Here is a 25,184-nt window from a genome sequence, read left to right on the forward strand (position 1 = left end):
AACATATGAGGACAAGTCACTGAAATAACTGAGGTCTAAAAATGATTTCTGTCAAGAATAATGAACTGTACTCAATCTATATCTTTTAATCGGGCTCCAGACATATTGCATAGCATTACACAAGCTTGGGCAACAGTTAATCCTAAAGACAATGTACAAAGTGGACCACAGTCCACATTGCTGAACCCCTTCTCAACCCACAGACCCGATTAACATGGTTAATGTCTTTCAGTAATCCCACCCCGTGGGCTGAGCTCCAGTCATTATGCTGGCAATTGTGTGTGGGGGGTACCACAGAAATCCTTCATCAACTTAAAGACATCAGAACTGATTACTGATCTACACTTTCATGTGGAGTCAGAGTTCAGTTGTTACCTAAATGGTTCTTAGAAGTTATGTAAGGAGGTGTGCTCACGGGGTTGTAAAGTTCAGTAACCTTTTGAGGTTGTTACAGCTGAAGGAGGCTACAGCTGACCGGGCCACCCATTTCACACCATTAGCTCACCCAGTGTTGGTTTGACAGAAAGCTGAAAGTTTCCATTTCCAAGAAGAAGTGCTGCTAGCAGGAACCATTAAGTAATCATACTCTGTATTTGAGTAGTTCAATGGCATAAAAAATTTGTGCTGTTTAAGCTGTTTCTGATCTTTTTTAAAAAAAAATGTCTAGAAGGAGTGGTTTGACAGTATAGGAAATGCACTCTCTTGCCAAGCTAGAAGAGAAGGTTGTTGCAACTCTCATCATCGTCTATCCAACATGATGCTGAGTTAGCACAGCTTAGCTTAGCATGAAAGCAGGAAATAGCTACTCTCTACTTTACTGTGTTAGAGTTGAATAGTATACATTGCTACTAATCATACTTAAGTGTAAAGGGAATGATAGCATGCTAGGTTAAGTCATAAATCTTCTGCGTCCTCTTAAACGGACCCATGCCAAACCCATGCTTTGAAGCTTTGCGGCAGTTTTCTTTGGTTTTATTTTACTTTGATATTATTACTGTTATGAAATTTCACAAACTCACTAGTTGCAATGTTGGCATCCTATTAAAGACTTTCATTGAGTTCTTTATAGCAACAGACTCTTGCACCAGTGTTTGTGCCTGATTTTGTACACCTGTATCAATGGGACTAAGATCTACTGAATTCAAAGAATATAAGGCCTATGGCCTATTTCTTCTATCCATATACTAAAAGCTTGCTAAAAACCTGCTCTACTTCCTGAGCTACAGCCACCCGCTGACTAATACTGCACAGTCTCCTTAATTTGCTAAATGAAATTAAGTATGTCCTGAAGTTTAATTGGTGCCAAAGTTTTGTCAAAAGCTTTTTTCAGGTGAACGTGGGATCATGAAAAGACAGAATTAGACACTTTGAGGTGGTCGGTGAAGACCGGGGCATTTTTGACTTTCTCATGTCTGTATGGAAAACAGGGTGAGGGGTGGATTAGACCTGATGGACACTGCATGCTCATATACGGCAGTTAATTGTCAATCACAAGCTAAGCCATTGTGAAGCAAACTCTGTTTTATCCTCCTTTTTAGTCGTTTAAAAAATTAACAAAAAGTTGTCTTAAAAAGACCTAAAACTAGCAATTGAGACCACATAGAGTTTACTCAGGTCACTGATCTGACTTTTGCACAACTAGATGTCTCTTTGCTCCCAGAGGAATCTTGACTTGCTGAGCATGAAAGAGAATACAGATTAAAGGCACTTTTGCGCTGGCAAGAGAAACTGAGCAGCTTTTTTGGACTGAACCCAATATTTGCCATAATGGGAGAAATCTGATTGAGCAATGAATGTTAGTTTGACTTCTTTAACCAGTGACCATGAATGGGCTCCATTGCATGAACAGATTATCAGTGAAAGATAATATTTTGTGAGTTCCACATGACTTCCATAATCTTCATGGGTTTGGCTCATTGACGTAATCTTTTTATTTACATTTTGTAACACAAATCCCCCCACATATGTTCATACTGAGCTCTTCTGGTTTATGCAGTAAAATACGTATTGCAGTCTAAATTAGCAGAAAGACGTGCGCTTGGACATTCTCACAGTGAAACTTGAGCGATGCGTAGAGCCCACTGCTATGCTGTTTCCTGACTGTTAGCTTCATCATTGACCTCTCAGGATTCCAGCCGCAGACAATAACCTGTACTTCCAGCAGGCAGGTAGATATTACAGTCAAACACACAAGCCACGATGCTAAATCACAGGACGTTTCGCAAGACAGCTGCCTTGCTGAGACACAACAATGGGGTTTCATACTAAAAATATTGGTGGAAAGTGGAGCCGTGCTAACTATCATAATTAGACCACTTGGCATAACTCCTGCTTTAGTTTCACTCATTCTGAGGCCGGACAGCATACTCATCTGCAGCCTGCCAGACGACACAGACTCTCTTTTTAGTCACCTACCCTATCATTAGCATTTCTAAACAAGTACAAGATACCTACCTAACCATCCTTCTCTGCCACTGTTGTAGTGTGGTGTAGACACCCAGCTATATATGGCAGGAAAGGGCTATTTTAGTCAATTATAATCATCTGATCCTGCAAAGTTAAAAGTCTTGGTTCCCGACAAAACCTCTGAGGTTTCTGAACCTTTGAAGCGTTTTCCAACAAAAATGAAGTTTTAGTTCATTTTAGAGAGAACTGCTTATCTTGCAGAATAAATGACTGGTGATAAAACATGCAGCAGTTCTTCACTGTTGTTTTCTGTCAGGTTATCTCATGGTTAATGATCACTTACTGTATATTACTTTTACAGTGCTATAAGGTGATTTGAGTCAACTACATCTGGTGTAATGATTCTTAATTGAGATCCGACTGATAACAATAGTGAAAATGCTATAAAGGGGACTAGAGAGGGGATTTTTTACTTTTGAAAAGATAGAGGACACACACATAGAGTTGTGTATGTTGTTCTGATCCTCATTGTGGTAAACAAATAAAACCCTGTGTGTGAACCTCTACATTTGGATCAAATTTCTCTTTTAGGACTTATGAGATCCACAAAAACGTCTATTCATGCTCTGCAGTAACCACTAACCTCAGAAACATTCCCCTGCCCTCTACCACGTGACCACGTAACACAGCTCCACAGAAGAGTCAACGACAAAAGCAGGTTAAATATTTCACATTTTATTTAGTTCCACTCATAAAACCCAAAGAACTTCTCTCATGACACAAACTGAAACAATCATACGGAGCCCATTTAGAGTTGGGACAGCACAGACAAAGACCGAGTCACTTATACTGTATCTGTACAAGCAGATTTATCCTGATGACATTACAAACATCAAATGATCACTATGTAACATACATAATGGCGTGTGAGATCTCATACATCTGCTGTGTATTGCTGTTGATCAGTTATTGGCCCAGAAAGAACAGATAAATAGACAGATGAATGAAAGGCTTCTGAAAAATAAGAAGCAAACACAGAATCAGTCTCTTTGGCGATTTCACCTCATTTACTGCATAATCTCAAAAGTGGAGAGAGTTCGGTTTTATACTGACTGACAACGAAAGACAACAAAAGCAATGAGCGGAGCAGCTAAGAGCCTTTACCTGCTTGGATCCTACTTTTGAAGAAGGATTTCCACTCTTTCACTGGTCCAAAGACCATTGCATGGCCAGACTTAAGTGATGTGCTTGAAATGTGGATAATACGACCAAGGTACAGTGGTATAACCCATGTATTGCTGCAACATTGTAACAGTAACAAAATGTTATGAAGTCGAACTGGCTTTAACATTTCGGAATCAGTCAAAGTGAAAACCGATATTGCTAAATCTTCCATAAACCTGCAGCAGAGATGTGTTCTCCAGATTGTGTTGGTTGGATGATGATCGGTATTTGATCTTTGCCATTAATATTTTGCATCAAATCAATCTATTGGTAAAGGAGCTTAATGGCCAATTAACAGCTGTGACAAAACTACAACAGCCTGTAGCATAACACACACCATTCAAAACGGTCATACACATCCTGGAGATGTCATCATCATTCCATTAAAAAAAATTATACTCATATACATTTGATTGTAAATTTTTAAAAGGATGAGTTAAATCTGATAAACTACAGAGTCTATTTTTAGAAGCTATTTGACTCACAGATCCCTCTCATTTAGGAAAAAGTGCAGGGCTTGCAATGTTTAATTTGGACTTTTACGCGGAGCAGTTCACGTTTTGAATTCAATAAAACAAAATTGAAAAGAAAATCGGGAAAAAATTTTATCACAAGCCTTGAAATCCGAGTTACAGTGTAGATCAAATGAAATAATATACTTTGATAAAGAAATGAACCAAATCATAAAAAAGAAAGAGTATATTTTTAATATGCGATATCATCTCCTTAACGACCCCCAAGTCAGCTGGAATTCCTTTGGACAAGTTCTGTATGATATGCAGTCCATGAGCCGTAACACTTTCCTAGTGCCATAATTTTTGGTTCCATGATGGTCACAGTCACATTTTACATACTGGCTCTGAAGAGCAGACAGTGGTTACAACCTTATACTGTCTCTTAGGCATCAACATAGGGTCTTTTCTGGTCAAAGTAAAACCATCAAATCCCCAAACAGCCATATAGCTTAGCCAGGTGCCCCTGCTGAACTGTTGCTCCATCAAATTAAAGTCACAGTAGGTCGTTTGAGGCCGTCCATGTGAAAGTAACAAGGAGTCCTTACATCCAACTCAACACTCCCAAATACGTCAGCAGTTCCAGTTTTACATCAGTTACAGAAATATTATCTCCTTCCCCCCTACTGGACGCACACATATTTCTTCCACCAGGACTTGGAGAGCATCTTCATCTTATCGGCTGTGCTGCGGACCTTCCTCTCCCGCCGCGCTCGCCTATCAGACTGTCGCAGTCCCACAGAGATGGCCACATCAAACACCTCCTTCAGATTCTTTTGTGTCAGTGCCGAGCACTCAACGTACGTCACAGCCCCGATTTTTTCCGCCAGCGCCCTGGCATCTTCCTCCGCCACCGGCCTCTCCCTCCTTCTTGCCAACTCGATTAGCACTTTGACGTCCTCCCGCAGGTCGCACTGCGTCCCTACGAGGATGATGGGCGTGAGGGGGCAGCGGCGGCGGATTTCGGGGACCCACTTCTCCCAGACGTTTTGAAAGGAAGCGGGGCTGACCACGCTGAAGCAGAGCAACAGGGCGTCTGTCCGACTGTAGCAGAAGTGGCGGAGTTTGTCGAACTCGTCCTGATGGAGAAGAACAAAGAGAGAAATTTTATTTTACATATATTTTTTTAACATATGTCTGGTTCAGAGTCTTTATTTTGATTTGAGCCACCTCCCTTCACTCTGACCACACACGGATGCACTTGAACACACTCAAGTACTGTAACATCACATCACAGGAAAGGGAGTGGTGCCAGTAACTGTTGAATAACAAACCGTCTCGATAGTGTTTATATTGCGCAAATATTCAGAACAGACAAATCCTGCCCACACATTTATACCATTTGCAGTAAATCTCTTAAATTGACACTTTGGAGCCACACAGCTTTAACTTACATGGGCCTCCCACATCCTTGAGTACACAGATTTAGGTTGGCAGTAACTTGACTCAGACCTCTCCTTTTTTTCCGTTTAACTCCATCCTTTCCAACACATATCTCCTAATCCTTATTTGACTAAACAATGCCGCAAGCCCGCTCTCTGCCCTTTAAAACACAATTAAAATGTGCAAAAAAAAATCAGTAGTTTCCACATGTGGATTTGAGGCCCGGCACATGCCGCCTTTTGAGTTTGACACACACAAGGTCTGGCTGCGCTTTGTTATCTGATGACGTAGGCCCATCTGCAGAATATACACACACGTATCAACATCTCTGAGTGAGGAGCGACGTTGTTTATCAGCCCTGGAAGTGTCTGCTATCATCTTTTTCCAGACCTTCTGTGTCTTTCCATCTCTCCTCGCTCTCTCCCCTCTCATCTCAACGTTTTTGGCACACCCGACCAGTCTCTGGTTCAAGCTCTCCCCCCACCCTCGTATAGAATTGCATCACTACAGTAAGTGTTTGTAGACTTTTATCTAGTTGAATTTGCCCCAGCTTGTCTGCGTGCGGATGCGTCTGCGTGTATGTGTGTGCAGATTTAAGGCCGTGAACAGCTCAGAACATGCTGTGAGGTTTTACACGTATTAGGGGTTTACTCAAATGCCTCATTCCACTTTATAGCCAAACTGTCTTTGATTCTATGCAGAACTGGCAGTGCCCTCGCAGCGGCTGCGAATGTCAAATATGCTGCTCCCAGGGCAGGGTTTGACTGTAGTGGGTTATGAAACAACCACCCAATGCCCCAGGGAAACAGAAACACTGTTTCACAACACGTTCTTTCCAAGATTGGCCTATCAACATAATAATGAGTCAATAAATTTACCTGCCAAGCTCTGTGTAGCACAGTGTCATTCACCTTAGTAACTGACAGAAAACAATTCACAACTAATTATAATTTTTAACCAATTATTTGTTCCATCGTTTCAGTGCCTCAAATATAGTGAGGATGAGTCTGCAAATGCACTCAAGATTTTTTTTTAAATGTCTTTTTAAACATTAGGAGCATGCAAGGACCCTAATATGTGCTATTAAAAACTATTCCTGCATAACTCTGCATATGACACTGCAACCAAGCAACGGCGACTAATCAACCAACATGTGAGGGTTATGTAGAGCAAAGGCCGAGAAGCATGCAGGCACTGTATGTCAATGACCTGCGTAGCGTGCGAGTGGTAATGCAATGTGTTTGTGTGCAAACTCACCTGTCCCGCAGTGTCACACAACTGTAGTCTGACTGGGCTCCCATCCACCTGAACCACAGCTGCAGATACAGAAAGAGACAGAAAGAAAACAAAGTGAGTCACAGGTGACAGTATGAGTTTTAAGGCTGTGTATGTACCCCCACCTGACACTCGAGCTAATGCACACACACACAGCTACTAACCGCAACACTCTCAGCAATAAACAAAACCCTTACAGTTTAAAAAACAAAAAAGACTCCCCACTGCCGCCTGTTCTGCTCTTCCAGCTCGCAAATGGCCTTGCTCAGTCTCGCCCACCCACTCTGCCAGTTACCGTTCAGACCGTAACACTTTACTGTCGCTCAGACCGCTCGGTGGGCTTTGTTCTGTGCTGTGTTTTGGCAGAGGCCAGTCAAAGGTTGTCTGATGGTGTGTCTGTGTGTGTGTGCATGGGGGTAAAAACAAAGCAGATTTTGTTTATTTAGTGACTCTCTTCCAATTGGCCTCATTTCCAGATTGGAAAAGAGAGTGAGTCATCTCACAGTGAGTTTCATTACAGGGCCATTTATTCTATTCAGAAAACTGAACACAACGCAGAGCAGCAGGCACATGGAAACATTTACAATAGGCCTGGAGCGTGTGGTTGGTCATACCACCTGATCAAAGGGTTTGCTGGAACTATTCATATAGGAGGACAGCCGTCAGAACACCCTGCTTTCACAGAGGCAAGGGGGGGAAGCGCGGGAGGACACAGAAGAAGGAACATAAGAGAGATGCCATTGGGTAATCATTTCCTAATACCTGACATATGATACTCCTTTGATTTTCTCATCCAAAACTCCTTTTTGTCCAGTCTCCTAGCCTCCCGCTTCTCCAAGTCTCTGCCACCTGTGGCATTGTGTAACTGCTCAGAAATCAGCTTTCAAGGGAACGCTCTGATTCCAGGCACTGAAAAATGACATCACTATTAAGGGCCCCAACTGCACAATCACTCTCTGTCAGGCCAGGGAGAAAGACAATCTCTGCCTCAGAGCTACTGCAACAGATGTGCCCGTTTCAGTATAGAAGAGAGGCCTTGCGGGTCAAGGCTGACAACAATAGGCAGAGTTGTGCAATCCAAAACCCGTGAACCAGTGAACCAACCTCTGTTCTGTATGGAAGAGTTGAGCCAGCACTTGTCTAAGGGTGGTGTGTGCTCTACAAGAGTGTTTTATGAGATTTGGGTTGGCCACATTGTTCCTTTTAATGCTTATCAAGAGTAATGTCAGGGAATTAGCTATGATTAATGATTAATTCACAGCCAGTCGCTTTCTTTTTAAATAAAAATGTTAGATTTTGAAAAGGTAAAATACCAAAATCCTTTTGTATATAAATCAGGGTATAATCCTGCACGAAAAAGCAAAACAGCTTCTATGTTGCTCTAGAACTGCATTTCAAATTGTATGTCTAAATAACAGATGTGATCACACGTCAATAAAAGCGATCAACAGGTCACCGTGTATTTTTTTTCTATTCCAACACTGTTCGGGTTCAAACACCACCTTCAAAGGATTTTTGTTTTTCTTCTCTTACATCGCAAAAGCTTCCAGGGATTAGTGAGACAGTTTGGAAAGTGGAACAGCGCCAAATGGAAACCCAGCTACACCAGGGAGGATAGTTCATCCACATTAATTACCGCTGATGGAGGACAAGATAGCAGGAAACACAAAGACATCTATCAGTCCTTAACATCTGAATAATAGAGGGACATTGGGGAATATAGGTGGGGTGGGGCAGTGTTGATCTCTAAAACAAGCAAGAGTTGAAAAGGTATCCTGTGGAAAATGGGTGATACTGACAGGTACATGGAAACCAACAGATTTTTCTAGAGGAGGGTTTTTTAAAGTGTCATAAGTTTTATTAAGTTTATTCACCTCGTTTAAATAAACTGGACATGTTCAGCTATGACAGGTGGCACACATACACGGTCTGCCTGTGCATTCGCAACATTTCTAAAATCTGGAATAAAATGAATAAAATAATATGTCTGTTTACCCGTGAAGTCATCAAATGCAGTAGGGACGTATTTCGTCGGGTATCCATTCGTGGTGTAGCTGACCACCAGACTGGTTTTTCCCACCGCTCCATCGCCCAGCAGGACGCACTTCAGCAGCCGCTCCTGCGCCTGTCCTGGCCGGGTAGGTTTGGGTTTATGAGGAGGCACTGGAGGGGCCATGGTCCTACCGTAATCCATTCTGAGTGGAGGTGCCTTTCAGTCAGCCAGCTCTGCACCGCGATCTCCTCGATGGACCGGTGAAACACCCACCATGAGAACAGGTTCTTTCCTCCTTTGCAGTTTTTCTTCCCTCCAAACGGTTATGATCGCAAACGGAGCTCGTGCGTAAAACCTCTCCTCCTGTGCGCGCTGTCAAATCCAGTACGGGAAGTTATCGTCCAGCACTGCACCGCTGAACACTGCAGTTTTACCAAGCGAGGGAGGATCCAAAGCGTTTTTTGTGTGTGTTTTAGGATTAATTTGACTAATCCCACCTACTTTTTCGCATTGGCTCCGCCCAGCAACGTGGGAGTGTGAATCCAAGTGTTCTTTGAAGAAAAGAACATTACCCTTATTAAACTGTTTGGGGAAAATTAGAAAACAAGAAGGCCGATCCTGTGTTTTTATTATTATTATCAATCTTTCCTTTCAATATATTATTGTGTAGTTTACTCGTTTAACCTGTTACACACTGCGTTGCTATGGGCTTAATGTTTGACCTCTTGCAGGCATGTCCAGACGTGTCCTCACTAGTTAGGAGGAAACCTTGATGCCCTTTTTGAACATGGATATAAAAAGTGCTGAAATTTTATACGCAGACTTCAGCCTCCTGACTTACTTTACCTTGTACTAGTATGCTTTTCCAAGAAGGAACAGCCAGAATCTACAAGATTACTCAATCAATCAACAAATGGAAATTTTATTGTATTCTCCACGTGATCGGCCAGTTTTAAACTGTCCAATATCTAATGTGATCCGCTTTCTTATACTAATTTGTCAAAGACACTGGAAACCTCGAAAACTGAACCAAATGTTTTGCCTTTTGCCGCCTCCTTGTGGCTGCAGCGAGAAACTGACATACCCGAAAACAGGTAGCGTTAATACTCTTGTCTGTTTAAAAAAGCCACAGTATATGTTGAATTGATCTCTCAAGAGTTTATTTTTCCAGCGATAAAACTAGTTATTTTCAGGAATACAAAGAAAAGTGCACTAAGATAATGCAGGTCACGAGTGATCAATTGTTTGGAAATTAAATGAAAAGGAATTAAAAGTCAGTTTTCTGTTTAGATTAATATTTTCAAGGCAAATAGAAAACAAAAATGTCTGGTAATCTACGCCTGGTATGACAACTCTATGAAAATGAAGTTTGGCTGGATTAGTAGCAGCTTTGCTAAATATGTACACAGGAATCATGACAAAACAGATTTATACACGTTAAGCTGTGTGGTTACATATTGCTGTCATCATTTTTATCTTTTTAAAGAAAGGACAGATGGGTGTGTCTATGCTACTACTGTAGTTCTATGACCAAGCAGCACATGATTTCTGACACTAACTGGCCATTAGGTTTTGGTTTTTAACGGGTTATATCTATGACTGTAGCAATGCTTTCTCTGTAGGATGTAAATTCACATCTATAAGGCATAACAGTCTTTGTGTGAGCTTTAAAAGCAGACACTAAAGGGAAATATGGACTTCAACTGTGGAGTATCCTGAATAATTTTATTATTCCTAAAACAGATCTACTTACAGTTCCATATAAGATACCTTGCCCTGTACAGATATAGGAACCCGGTAAGTTTTGTACATATACAAAACTCCATTATTGGGAAACAAATGGTTAGGCTGATACGAGAAGTGGTGCATTGTTGGAGGAAACAAGTTATAAGTACTGTGAATCAGATCATGCACTGTAACCTGTGGTTAAAAAGGCACCTGCTGTATTTCACTTTCACGTTCCTTCACAAGCTTCCTCTACAACGGGAGATAAAACACTTCAAGAGCACAGAGAACATGGGAAATCTTAGCACTTTGTCTATTGCCCATATACGCAATCATGAAACTCCTTAGCAACACTGACACCTCTCGTACTCTGCCAGTGAAAAACTTCCTCTCGTAAAATTTACAATATTGCAAATTACTAAAGTCACTGAGGAGCTCAGTTATCTTTCTGTTTATATCAAAGGAGGGAAAGCAGTGCCTTTCAGCTGCTCCCTTTAGGAGTCACCACAGCGGATCTTCTGCCTCCATCTCACCCTTTCCCTAACATCCTCCTCTATCACACCGACTCCCTGTATGTCCTCCTTCACTACATCCATAAATCTTTTAGTGTAAGCAATGAAGAAATGAAGAAAAAAAAACAAAAAACACACAAAACATAAAAAGGGTGATAGAAATGGATGCCTGCGAGGGTGAAAAGAAACACAAAATTTTGGAAAATTAAGAAATGCGACTTTAATTGCTGGGTAACAGTTTTGTTTGAGCAAGCTCTATGTCAGGTACTCGCATACATGCACACACAAACACAGAAACGTCCATACACACCTGCATACACACAGATAAACAGTCATGTGAATGAATATGCATGGAGAAATGTACATGTGATTTCACACGCATCTTTAATTGCCAGTTTTATGCTGCCGTGATCTGTGTTGACCCCTGTTTTAGTGCTCCTCGCACAAATCCCCTCAACGACTCAATTCCCTTTACTCAGGCGTGTAGCTGTCAGTGTGGGAACTTCCCTTTTATGGTCTTGTACCTCATTTTGGACTACAGCTCAATTTAAGACACTTTTTGAATTATTTTTTTACATGTCAAAAACAATATTTCCAAAGATGGTCATGCGCAATCACCTGCGCTGCAGAATCTCTTCTTCTTCGAAACCAGCAGCAAGAGTCCTATCCAGGATTCATACACCATGAAACAGAATCATCTCAGCCCCATCCTCTAACCCCTATAACTTGGATACAGTTAGTGTGAAGTACCATGCGTAGTCCTCATCATCATTCATTTAAATAACCTCCCTTTCGTTCCCTTCCCCGTTTCTGGAGCTCTGTTCTGTGGAGCTCTGAGCACAGACTGCCATGTAAGACATCTGAGTGACAGTCTGTAACTCATGTAGCTTCTCTTTAAGTCGCTGTCCATGAGTGATTACTGGGTTTTGGGTTTGGCACCACCAGGAGTTGGATCAGGAGGAGGGCCACCACCCTGGACAAGTCTTTGAAGACTACAGGGGAGACACATAAGTGATAATAAGTGAAAATTAGCATCATCCACCACCATTATTTTTTGTTAAGTGTGTGTTAATGTGCTGCCAGAAACTAGACAGGTATACCTCACTGATAAATCCTATGTTTAAGGAACACATTCCAACATAGTAAGTCCCCTTAGCTCGTCCTACTAGCCTTATAGTATAACCTTTTAAATTGCTTCAGTTAGATCCATCCCCTGGTTCGTTTTAGTGGCTTGAAGCCATTTTCATATGGATTACCTGGTATTTCTTCTTGTGATTGTGTGTGTGATACTGTTACTGCCATTAACTATATCAGCATATTATCGTGGGCTTGGAAGGCATGACTGGGAAATGGATGAACTATTTTGTTTGTAAGTGGTTCCAGTTTCGATCAACCAGGTTTGTTAATCCTACTTATTTTCTCGTTTGGAAAAAAGACAGGAAAAAAGGTCAAGGACACATCTGGTTCTTTGACTAAGAAGAAAAAGTCGATGGAACCAGGCTGTGAACGTTAAAAATTCTGAGATCCCACTGTGAGCTAAAAAGAGCTAAAAAGTCATGCAACTCTAACAATGGATCTCCAAACTAACACTCTATACTTCAACATTCGGCCAATAATTAGCAGATAATGAGCAAATACACTATAACATATTAGTTACCATTATTATTAATAGCATTATCACGCTATTAATAATCCACAGCCATGGTGGATCATTCTTCTGATGAGAATCATTTGATTAACAGTTAAAAATCTGTTGCTTTTTTAACACAAATCATTCAGCATCATGTTTAGTCTCAGTCTGCTGACCAGCTGAAACAAAATGCTGTGATGTAAAGTACAATGTGTTTGCTTTATTAATTGCAGTACTGTGCAAAATCTTGAGCCTCCCTTCTCAAAAAATGTAAAGTGGGATTTGTCATTGATTTTCAGTCCAGGTCTTGTGTAATCTGGTACACCTCAGCTTTTTCTCCCTGTTTCCCTTCCTGAAGAATGACAGCCACCCTTCCCCTAAAACCATTTCTGATGTACAGTCGATGGATGCATTTTTCAGGTCCTGTTTCAGGTCTTTGCTGGATTTATTTTTTTATTCTATTAGTCATATCCTATTTATTTACCATTTAAAGCTGAATCATGACATACTCGCCAGAAATGTATAAATATATATATTTTTAAATTAAAAACAAAACTTAATGTAATGTTTATTTGCTTTTATTAATTTGACTTTGTATCATATTTGGTATATCTGGCATTTCAGCTAACAGCACTTTGAGAATCACCTTTTTGTGCAAAAATACTCGTTTATGTCTGTGTTTCTACAACAGGTTGCAAGAAACAAAGTGCCTAAAGATTCAGTTTTTTTCGACATGTTCAAAATGTAATTATAACCTTATAGTGTTAAAAACATATCTGAGTACTGCAGCAATGAATAGATTTGGCATATTTGTTTATTTTTCTTATAGACTGCATAGTGCTATTGACTATATACTGTGTTAAACAGTGTGAATGATACTTTGTGCAGTCAGCTCTAGTGCATACTTAAAGCAAAAAGAAGTATCTGAGATCATGAGCTCCACTGTGTTGGTGATGGCACCTTTCTGCCACAGGATGGCGTCATACTCACATGTCCTTGACGTTGTCAATGTGGGCCTGGATTTTTGCAATAACGCCATCAACCTGCTCCTGGAATATAACAGAAAAAGGGTACAAATGTTAAAGGATATGGTGGACATTAAATATCAGTGAGTGTACAAATAGAAAAAAAAGTTGCTACCTGACGTCGTATATAAAAAAGGGGCAGAGAAAAGACAGCGATCACACCTAGAAGAGAAAAAAAAGTAGAGTTGCCAAAGTGATAAACAAAGAGTGTATCAATAGCTTTCATATGTCCGGTGATGATATGCGTTTCTTACTGATGATGAGCAAAGTAAGGCCATTGCACAGGTCTCCCAGGTATGTCACAAGGTACATCAGAAACAGGAACTAAAAGAATAAACATAAAATAAAGAAACAGCTACACAGACTTTAGCTTTCACCAGAAAGTTAAGCTGTTATCAAGAAACCCTCCTGCAAACTTCCATTTGGTTTTCATTTCCTTCTTCTAGAAAACAGTCCATCACACTAACACACTGTTGATTTTGCTCCACTGTATTATGTAAATAGGATACAGAATTCATTAAATTATTGTGACTGACATCATTTCTCCTTGACGGATAAAATAAGCTTTAAATATAACCCCCACGTCCCAATATGATACAACTCTTTCCCCTCATTTTTCAGTTCTGTCACTGTACATATGATACTGACATGGGACACCCTGTGTCAGATGGAAGGAGACTCCAGCTTATCCCGGGTGTCTCTGAGTTCCTATCCCTGTGTGTCATGCCACATTCCAGCAAGGTCAGGGTTGAGAACAGGGGGTCCCGGGATTAAGGGGCTCAGTCAGTTTACGCTGACTCACCATTTATCGCAAAGGAGTTATTTCTGTCTGCTGTTAACAGCTACAATTTCAAATCTATGTAGATGTTTTACTGATACTGGTAAAACTAGAGTATTCTGCATGTTATTCCAATACTGGCAGTGAGGTTTACTAACTATATTGTAACTGACTGGTACACGTGTATAGTGAATGCTGCATCAATAGCTCCTATCCCAGTCTAATACTACTCTCTATGAAATAAGTGGAAATTACCCTAAATTTAATCAAAGGTAAGTAGCCATCACACATTTTTTTGTTCATATTTGATTGACTGTTTTGACCCTTCAGAGGGTCCCTCAAACTTTTCTTAGACTTGTCTCACTTGCATTACTCAAGAACACACCTACATTTGAAATGACTTGAGCCTAATGATGACTGTGTCAAAAGGCTGATTAAGAACTGGCACTTTATGCATTAGCTTTCAGAGAAAGGACATAAACCTGAAGTCAATCAAGTTTTATCTAACAAACTCCAACAAAGCATTTTCCGTCACAGTAAACTATATAAATCATTAATTATGTGATGCTGGCAGATTTTCCGCTCTTGACTTGATGAATATGATCTCTCCTGCAAGCAAAGGTTTGGCCTTGCTAGCAGGAGAGGCATAGCCAAGGGTTGGATGAGAAGAGTGAGGCATTTCAGTTTGATCTGAAAGGGTTCTTTATCCAAAGGGACACTTAGCCTTCCAAACAATTACCAAAAATATGTCACAGGGACTGACAGCTGCCAGCAGTGCTATTAACTTATTTAGGAGGAGAGGCTTCAGCTTTGAGCCGGGAGAATGAGAGTAACAGTTGGCATGGCAATGACCTAACCTCCAGTGATAGAGGGATGAGGCAGGGAGGAAGATGACAGATGATGAAGCAAAATGAAGGACTACGGAGATGGAATGATATCTTGGTTAATGATGATAAAATGAAGATAAAAATGGAGAGGAGAGGTTCTGGACAAAGCGAAACAAATCACTGAAGACAGGTGATTAGGAGAGTAAATATGAAGCTGGTATACACATACAAACACATAATTTTAAAAAAAAGTAACTTGACTAAAAAGCTTAACTTACCTTGAGGGATTCAAAAAGGTTGCCAACAAAAAAGAGTCTCTTCAGAGTGTCAACAGCTGACAGAGTCATCACAATGAGTTTCTGCATATAGAGGTCAGCCTGCTCTCCACTGAAGCTGATGTCCAAGTCCAAATAAGACCTGATAGGACAGGACGACAAAAGCAGAAGCTAGATGCTGAAATGTCAGATTTAGTCTCACATTTTTTTGCACTGCATTTATTTTCGAGTCTTTTCTGAGTCATTCCTCCTTAAAAACACAGATTCCACACAATACTTCAAGCACATATACTTGTCGTAACTTTCAAAGCCATTAAATTACCCAATCGCTGAAATTTCCCAGGTCATCAGCAGCTATTTAAAATCCATTTTACACAGCTATCATTTTATAAAGAGGCATTGCAACAAGATGACTATCCTGTAAGGAAAATTCAACAAAACTGACAATATTTCAAGTAATATTAGAGTTAACAAACAGAAAATAAAGGCTTCCTGAGTGAAAGTTGTTATCTTAACCCCCTGGTCTTGAGCACATTGTATATTAATTTGTATAAAAACTAAAATAACAAAGGTCAAGTCCCCTTCATTAAATAAAAGCACAGCATCTTACTTGAACGGATGCTCTCCATCACCCCAGCTGAGGATGTAGAGGAGTTGGTAGTAGATCCGTACTGAGATGGTGAAGCACATGATAGCCAGGGAGACTGTGGAGACCACAGTGATGATGCTGAGCTGGAACAGTGACAGCAATCCCACCACTAACCCTGTGAGCACCATGCCACTCCGCTCCGTGTCCTTCCAGTAGATCAAGTCCATCACTAAAAGGCAAAGCAGATACCGTGTGGTCAGAAATGTAAATGCTTTGTCATAAGCACAAATATTATGGAAATTTGAGACTTTTACAATATTTTTTTTGTGATGTTCTATTTCCAGGGTGGAATGATTGTACAGCACAGAGTTGTAGAGGGGTCAAACATGCATACATTCACTTAAATCTTTTATTAAATAATGCTTTGCCAGCATCTAAAGGATTTATTTAAAGCACACATTAAAATGACCAAGTTCAAGGAAAAGGAGAAATGTAGGTTTAAATAAGTTTGGAAGGTCTCGCTGAGCCAATTTTAAACGAGGGCAGATTCCAAGTACAAGTTATTCAGATGTGTCACCATTTTGCCAAGGTTCAAAAGGAGATACGAACTGTCACCCTTAGAGGAAGAGAAATTGGTTATATATTCAGAAACAGTCCATTAAGCACCGAAGGTCAAGCCTGCAATGAACTGGACACCAACATCACTGTGCACAGCAAAGCCAGTTTTATATTGCCCTTGACTGAGGGTGCTGACCAAGTCAGAAGCCCTTGCTTCAAAATTGATACCTTTAAGCTCAACTGAAATTTGTAGCTGACCACATGGAAGAACCAAATGCCCTTTAGTGAACATTTTATGGCTAGGCAAGATGAAGATTGACCTGTTTCGCCACAATCACAAGAGGTATGTTTGGAAAAGTAAAGGTGAGGCTTTCAAACAATAAACCTAACACAGTGCCAACTATCAAGCATGGTGGTAGTAACATCATGATCGGTGGCTGTTTGTTACCAGTGGTATTGGTACACTGCAGGAAATGGATAAAATAATGAAGCATGACTACCTCTAAATTCTTCAACTTCACTGCAAAACAGCTAGATTGTTAAAACTTGGATACAATTGTGTGTTCCAACAGGACAATGATCCCAAACACAAACTGGGTTTGGATTGGATGAAGCAGGCTAACATTAAACTTCTAGAATGGACTTCCCAAACCCCTGACTTCTAACCTAATCTCACTCTACCAATTCTGCATGGAATAGCAGTCAAATATCTAGCCAGAATTATGTCAGAGGTTTATTGATATGTAACAAAAACAAGCTGCAACTTGCTGAGGTACATGAAACTAAATATTACTGGGCATGTGAGTTTATTTTTGACCCAGTTTGGATTGGAGAAAATCCCAATTAACATCAAACATTTGCCCCTAATTAAAGCTTTGAAAAGTTTTTAAATATTTACCCGTACAATCACGCCACCCCGAAAAAAGAACAGTTTAATAAACTCAGCAAAAGCACCAAATTACTGACATTTATGCCCACGATGAGTGTACGTACACCTCTGACAACAACTGAAGAAAAGAAAGGTTAAAAAAAATCTAGAGCCAAGAGAATAGGAAGTAAAAAAACCAAACCAAAAACAGTGGCTGAAAAGTCCAGGCAACTGTTGACAATATATTCGATTTTGACAAAGCTGCTGTATCATTTAAACTCCTCAACATTCGGCTGAATAATACCTTTTTTATTTTTGAAGAAGCACCATTGAAAGAGCACCTGGAGCATAGGAAAAGAGATGGAAAGGGTGGCCAGAGAGGTTGAAGACATGAGGCAAGGAGGGATTTTAAGCCTCAGGCATGAAAGCACACAGGCTCCGAGGACACATCAGGGTCTAGGTCCAGTTAAATTTAGCCCTCAGATGAAAGAGGGAAACAAGCAGTTGAGGGGAATTTAAATGCAGCCTTTCACAGCACCTGCTGTCAGTCGTCAGGACATCAGCAGCCCCTTCTCCACACCCTGTTAGTTTCCCTCTCTGTCACCCAGCAACAGCTGCCCTGGAGACTGAGGCGTCTGCAGAGTCATGCAGTACTACAGTGAACAACTTTGATGTATCTTTTTTCTCTTAACAATTTTAATGTTACAGAAAATGATTAAGCAATTAACAGTAATTAAAATTCCATCACACAGCTCACTGTAAATGCAGTGTCCCTGTGCTGTGTAATTATTGTCAGAGAGAGGCCTGGTACTTTGTACTCGTCGTTCAGCGAAATGCTAAGCCTCAGCATTAGAATAAAGGGAAGCCTCTTTCAATGGAGTGTACTGACAGCAGGTGGGTTATTTATAAACATCACTGCACACAATTAATACCCATGATGCCCCTGGAACACACCTGTTCATTGTGTTTGTTTGTGCTGCTGCCATTCCGGGACAGTGACACTCACATGGAGACACAGCAGGATACGTGTTTAGTGTAATAACACATAAACAGCAGTATGACATCAAAACTGGCCATGGAAGACACATTGTATTTGGCTCATCTTCACATACCTTGTACTTGTAGCAATTTCCTTCCAAACAGAACGTGAACAATTTATCAGACAAATAATATTAGCTATTTGTTGATCGATTTGCATTGGCATGTATGAGGGCTGATAAATCAAAACTTCAAAAGCAAACAGGAAATTGGAGAAACACCCTTCAACCATGTTATGAGTGTTGACATTGCATAGTTTGTCCAGCAGAGGGTACTCTGTGACATGTGTTCCCTGTTGGCAACACATGCCACAAACACAACAGTCAGAGAGTAAACGAATAAATAGATAACTATACATAAAGAGAGAAAGAAAAAATTTGCACATATATCGGAATCTCGAATTTTTAAATCAACTATCGGTAACAGTATCGGTCTTAGAATCCTATATCAGTTGGGCTCCACTTTCAGTCACTTTACTTAAGACATTAACTAATGGATTAAATTTTCCAAAGGGCCACATGCGAAACTGGGACTGTTGTGAAGGGCTACAACAATAAGCTTATAAATAGATAAAAATCATGTTAACCAGAATTGAGTTCAGAGTTGTTGGTATGGCTCTCCACAAGAGTCCCATTGGCCGCTTTGCAAAATGAATTGCCCACCCATGCATTAAATATTTAATCTCCACATGACAGGAAGTATTTCACTGGTTACAAGGTAGCTTAATTCTTCAGTCCACTATAGTTCACTAAGATGAAGAACTGCAGCACCTTATGGACAACTGAGCCTGGCTCCAAAAGTGAGTAAACCCCATAAACACCCGGGTTAAAATGACCACATTAAAAGTACAAATAAAGATATACAAAAAAAGGTACAAAAGGGCTTTGGTCTTTTTTATTTATTACCCAGGCACATCCACAGTTCACAACATATCAAGTACTAAGCTAAAACATGGTGCAATTCACATTAGCTGAACTGCAGTGCTTTAACTACAATATACAGGATGTTACTGTATTCTTGATTATAATTAATCAAACAAACAGTCAATCAATTATCAATTAACCAGTCAAACAAAAGTAATAGGGCCGACTCGTCCTTTATGCCACCTTGGCTTGACATAATTTCATTTCAGCCCCCCAAATCCATTTCACTTGTGCCTGGTCATGTCAGCTCAATCATGTCACCACAAACCTCGTACTACTTTAGAATGAAGTATCTCCATCTGTGCCAGCTCTTCAGTCTAAAGAGGAAACATCAAAGAGTAAGAGAACCCAGCTGGCAAATATATTACAACCCATGACTGAAAGTTTATAGTCATTTGAATGGCCGGTGCTCATTTAAATCCAGGGTACTGATAAATGTGGCTATATTTGAACAACTGATTAGTTTAGTTCCAAACACACCTGCAGCTGATGGAAACACCCGTCCCCAGCGAGCAGCAGGAAATCCACTCAGTTTAAACCTTCAGGACTCTGACAGACCAGCCTTCTCTAAGCCAGTCAGAAAGCTAAACAGTCCACCACTTGAATCTGCAGCTTTCTCTGCCATCAATTTAACTGAAATGAAACACAGCTCTTTGCGGGAGTTGTCCCTCAGCTCATCACACTAAGCTTAGACCTACAGCTCACCTATAAAGGTGTAGAAAATTCTATTTCCACATCCAGAGCATCTCACCTTTACTGGCCATTTTGGTTGCTGCTCCAGCGTTTCCCCTCGCACCCTCTGCCCCTCTCTCTGTGTGTACCCCTCACCCCTGTGAGCTGTTTTTGGCCACCCACTGCTCGCTCAGCAGTGCAAAGGCCTGACAGCCCAAAATAATCTCATGTGCAGCACCGCCCAGCACTCTTAGAAAATACAAGAGCTTCACCCATAAAGAGATGATTCGCAACCATTACACTAGATCTTCTGACTCTAAAGTCAGATGAATGAATCCATTCCTTTAAACTGGGAATTTGTTTTATAGAGCTGTGTTCATATTTTAAATCGCATGAAACAGGAGAATGGGTGTCTTTTTTCTGTTATGTCACCAGGTCCCATCTTTCTGTTTCCACTGCTGACAAACAAACAGGAGAGCAACTGAAAAGCTGCATTCTTTTTCACCTTTTCTAGAGTTATAAATTCTGCTTATGATTTAATGTGACAAAACAAACAAGATAAAATGCTTAAGCTATCAAATGTCTAAAAACAACTAGCAGTACAAGGCCTAAAATGACTGACTAAAAGTAGCTGAATGATTTAGAAACGTTCGAGAGAACCCAGTCATTTATCATTGCCAGTTTCAATATTTGAAATTTGATACAATGCTACTAAAAGCAGTCATAAAACCAAAAGAAACATGATATTCCAATAGATATATTTGCAGTACTTATTCAGGGGACCCTAATCTCTGTCATCAGCCTGCCCGCACATTTATTAACGCTCAAACAGTCGTCTAAAATAAGACCGAGCTCCACTCTGATGGAGGATCCACTTCAAGGGTCAATTCACTACTACAGTGCTAGCAAACTGCCACAAATCTGCATACATAGAAACTCCTCCCATATACTATGTGCATCTTTCTTTCTGTTGTGTTGCTGACAACAGCATGAATCTGAAAAGTCAACCAGTGCCAGCTATGGTTTGCTCACAATGAGCCAATCACTCCTTAAATCTCAAAAGAGGGTTATTACGGAGACACAATGAACAGCCAGCACTTCCACGGGGGTGGGGACAGGGTCAGTTATCTTTGTCTGCCTGCTCCTGAAGGTCCATGCAGAAAGTGAAATCTGATATTCTCCTTCTTTAAATTATTGATTGAGCTCAGTGAAAGAATCTTGCTGAACGAGAGAAGAGGCAGAGGTCAGGAGAAGACAGACGTTTTTTATTCCCCTACCTGCTATGTGTGTGCATGCTGCCCAGTCCTCTGTTAGGTTAAGTGCTGAAAACCAGTGATCTCTGACCAGTTGTTCCTGAGTGTTTAGGCCAATGGCAGGCGGCGCAGATGATGCTGGGTCTCCCGGTCGCACAGTTGTGAGAAGCTTGACTGAAATGGTTTCCCTGGCAACAGGAGATACTGGCTCAGCTGCTGGGAAAAGGAAGAATGTGTCACTATGGTAATGACATCACGTTGAATGTGCTTAACTAAACAGCAGCAAACTATATTTTGCACAAAAATGCTGATTTGTTTGATTTGACCACTATTTTTCTTTATAACATTCACCACAAACAAAATCTCTTTTACACTGACACTGACAATAGTCTAATATGAGGCTATTAGACTATTGAATGTTGTTTAGATTAGAGTTGTTAATTGGGTATTTTACAGTCTTTAGAAATAAAAATTACATCTGGGGTTCCACTGCTCTTCTATTTATACATGCTATTTTTTCTCACTTTTTAATTTTTAAGCACAATAAATTTATATGTAATGAAATGTATTCATAAAAACCCACTTTCCAGTGGGTCTACAAAATATTTTATGGCTTTGTGCAGCCTTTCAATGCTACAATTGTCGAATCATTTTGATTTGTCATCACTTCTGCCTCAGACCCACCTAACGTGAAGCATGACTCAAGGCAAGGTCATCACTTAAGCTCTCAGAACATAAAGATTTTAAAGTGTCAGCTGGAGACAGTTAGGAGGAATTGAGAACTAACAGTGGTAAAAAAAAAGTCTCTCATACTCAATAAATATAAAATTTGGAAAGACTCCTTTACAAGATGTTTAAATTCAGTGTAAAAATAATATAAAATGAAGGTAAAACAGCTACTACATAATCTTTTTGTAGATCACATGAGGACTTCAAAAAACCTTTGACAAGATCATTATGCTGACTGACAGAATCAATAACCCAGTCCTAAACCCAGTTTTTTGTATTCTAATCTTTAGTTGATCATAAGAATTCATAGTGATTTTTGGATACAGGCTACACTTATAAAATATCTACTCTAACGCTCAGTATGCTTAAAATTACAAGCCAGTTGTGCAAAGAGCTCATTACATTTTTTTGGTTGAAAACCTACTGCTCAGTCAACCAAGCTAGTCATCTCTGTACTGGGGCATCCTGAGACTCTCAGACACTACATATTTTAGAGTTTCACACAACACAGAATGAAGCAACCTCATCACATATTTCTCACTCTGAAGTATCTGTGAGGGGCTCTGTTGCAGGGATGACGGGATGGAAGGGGAATTCTCCACACTCTCGTCAACACTCTCCTCTCTTTGAACTCCTTCATCTCTCTCTTGAGGTTCTGGGTCCAGGTTTTGGGGAGAGGGCTGAATTGTAATAGTTTCAGTTTGTCTTTGTTGCTCCCTTTCCCATCTTTCTCCAGCACTTTCTGTCCTCGTCTCAACTCTCTCATGCTCTCTGCTTTCTGACGTTTCCTCTTCTTCCTCTCTACCGAGGAACAGTTGAGGATCCCAGTCTGCATCAGGGGAGTCCAACAGTGTTTCCAGGGTGTCCGTGCGCATCAGAGGAGTGCGACTGCCTCGAGAACCAGCCCTGCGTCGATCGCGGAGGAGTCTAGAGGCGCCCACTGCTTCAGCCTCGGCAATAGCGATGTAGGAGAAAGTCTGCTCGAAGGAGTTCTGACGCGGTGTGCCCCAAATAGACGGGGATGAAGCCAGTCCCTCATCATCATCATCATCTGGATCTCCATCGGCCCCCTCATCATCGTCGGACCACTCCCTGGCCGTGTGCAGCTCATACATCTCTGACTCCTCATTTCCACCTGAACGAACAGAAAAACAAGATGGATGTGAGCTCAACGTACAGACTGATGCACAGTAACAAAACAGAGAGAGACAAAGAAACAGGATACAAGCTGGGAAAACAACCAGTTTACAAATAATCTAAAGACACTGGGGCTACTAGTGTTATTGCAGTGTTATGCAAGGAGAGAGATTTTAGTTTTATTAAATGGAAACGTCAGATGAAAGCTCCAAGGCATCCTATTTGATGTCAGGGAGAAGAAAGAGTTCGGAGTCGAAAGATGAAGCCTTCTTTGATAAGTGCAAAAACAGCTCTCCTTACAGAAAAGGAACAAATCAGCGTTCCTTTAGTCTAACCTGTGGATCTTCAATGCTAGCGTTAGAGAAGTTGCATGACAGGTGCATTTAGGTGAACTTGCATCAATGACGACGGCGCATCAATGAGTAGACATTCTGCCACCGAATATCTCTGAGGATGTTAAGTGTCTGCTTCTTACCATCAGTGCAGGGAGGAGTTGAGTCTGGAGTGGATGCCACGGAGCCATATTCCTCTGAAAGGACAAAACAGTGAAACTTTTGCATGAACCCACAGGTAAAACAGGAATGTTTAAGGCAAGCTGCTGTAAATCCATTCTTTCCACCATCTCACACTGAGCTCACAGCCTGGCAAACACTGAACGTAGGTGTTTCTTCCAATGATTAAAAAGCACAAAATAAGCATTGCAGTAACTCGCTATGAGTCACTGTTTTAAGGGTTATAAGTGAACTGTCACTGTACACATTGAAAAAGACTGGGAGGTACCCTACTCAGCAATTTCAACCTCTATGTAAAACAACAAAGCATAAAACTGTGTGCATATCAACCATTTTGTTGCATATTGATTCATTTCCTTGCAGAGTTGTGCAGGCAGCAGTAAAGGCCTTCACTACATTAGGCAGCCAGCATGACTTTAGCTAATAAATAAACCAGGGAGTGGAACGAAGCAGCATACTCTCGTCTGCACATGCAAATAAGCAGCCACTTTAATTTAAATGTAGAGAGGATCGTGCCCATATTCTGTCAGAAAGCTGAAATAAAAGGCAGATATGAAAGCACAACAGAAGCTTGTGGCAGCTTGAAATAACTTGCATGCCTAACATGCCTGGCTGAAAAGCCCTCTCAAACACAACCAAATAAACATCTGCTATGCAGCGCTAGATAACAACAACCAAACAATCTCCTTCTGCACTGCATCCGCTCCATTAAGCCATGTGTTTATGAAAGGTATGAGCAGTAGAGAGGAACAGAGAGCATGCAGGAGAGGAGGGAGGGGGAGAGCTAACACATACGATGCTCATAGCAGTTAGCAGGAAAAGATACTGAGCTGGAATATAAGAGATGATGGAAAGGTGAGATAAGCAAATGCAGACGCCCCCAACACTGAAACACAAACTGAAGGACCAAAGCAGACTCACGGCAGTGGGAGAATCCTAAAACCTGGCCCATGCTCCATCAAGGCATTGCTGGGCCCATCCAGTCATCCAGTCTGGAAGCTCCCCCCTCCTCCTCCTCCTCTGCTGCCGGCACTCACGTCCTGTGGACTCTCTCTCTCTCTCTCTCCTCCTCCTCCCTCTGTGTCTCAGTCATCTACTGAGAGGCTTCCTCCCTCTCCTGCCTCTCGCTCAGACACTCAACAGCCCCGCCCTGCCTCACTCCACCATCCTCCCCTCTACATCTCCTCTTCCATCGCTAAGGCTGCAGCTGTAGTAGTAGTGTACGCAACAGCAAAGGGGGGGAAGGCACGAGTGTCTGTCTGCCTCAGCTTGTTGTCATCTCCCATTCACAGCTACTCTACACCCATCTAGCCCCTCTCACTCTCTCTGTCATCATGTGA

At 41.0% G+C, this 25,184-nt stretch overlaps 2 protein-coding genes across 3 annotated transcripts; both read right to left on the reverse strand.

Annotated features, from left to right (window-relative positions):
- Positions 1 to 3,125: 3,125 nt before the first annotated feature.
- Positions 3,126 to 9,238, reverse strand: rhoub (ras homolog family member Ub). Its single transcript, XM_006795394.3, has 3 exons — positions 8,796 to 9,238; positions 6,783 to 6,841; positions 3,126 to 5,221 (listed from the first exon to the last, which is right to left on the reverse strand). The coding sequence occupies exons 1-3, from the start codon at positions 8,992 to 8,994 to the stop codon at positions 4,766 to 4,768; spliced, it is 714 nt and encodes a 237-aa protein (XP_006795457.1). The 5' UTR covers positions 8,995 to 9,238; the 3' UTR covers positions 3,126 to 4,765.
- A 1,266-nt stretch (positions 9,239 to 10,504) lies between these two features.
- Positions 10,505 to 24,898, reverse strand: rtn2a (reticulon 2a). Of its 2 annotated transcripts, none has more exons than XM_087850989.1 (10): positions 24,766 to 24,898; positions 23,808 to 23,861; positions 22,737 to 23,330; positions 21,491 to 21,679; positions 16,176 to 16,383; positions 15,569 to 15,707; positions 13,940 to 14,009; positions 13,801 to 13,847; positions 13,651 to 13,709; positions 10,505 to 12,022 (listed from the first exon to the last, which is right to left on the reverse strand). In XM_087850989.1, the coding sequence occupies exons 1-10, from the start codon at positions 24,794 to 24,796 to the stop codon at positions 11,947 to 11,949; spliced, it is 1,467 nt and encodes a 488-aa protein (XP_087707115.1). In that variant the 5' UTR covers positions 24,797 to 24,898; the 3' UTR covers positions 10,505 to 11,946. The 2 variants fall into 2 exon arrangements, with proteins under 2 accessions (XP_087707115.1, XP_006795455.2); XM_006795392.3 differs by having other exon boundaries at positions 21,491 to 21,682.
- Positions 24,899 to 25,184: the final 286 nt, after the last annotated feature.

The sequence above is a fragment of the Neolamprologus brichardi genome, chromosome 14 (genome assembly GCF_056152115.1).
Source record: "Neolamprologus brichardi isolate AB-2024 chromosome 14, ASM5615211v1, whole genome shotgun sequence".
Lineage (NCBI taxonomy): Eukaryota > Metazoa > Chordata > Actinopteri > Cichliformes > Cichlidae > Neolamprologus > Neolamprologus brichardi.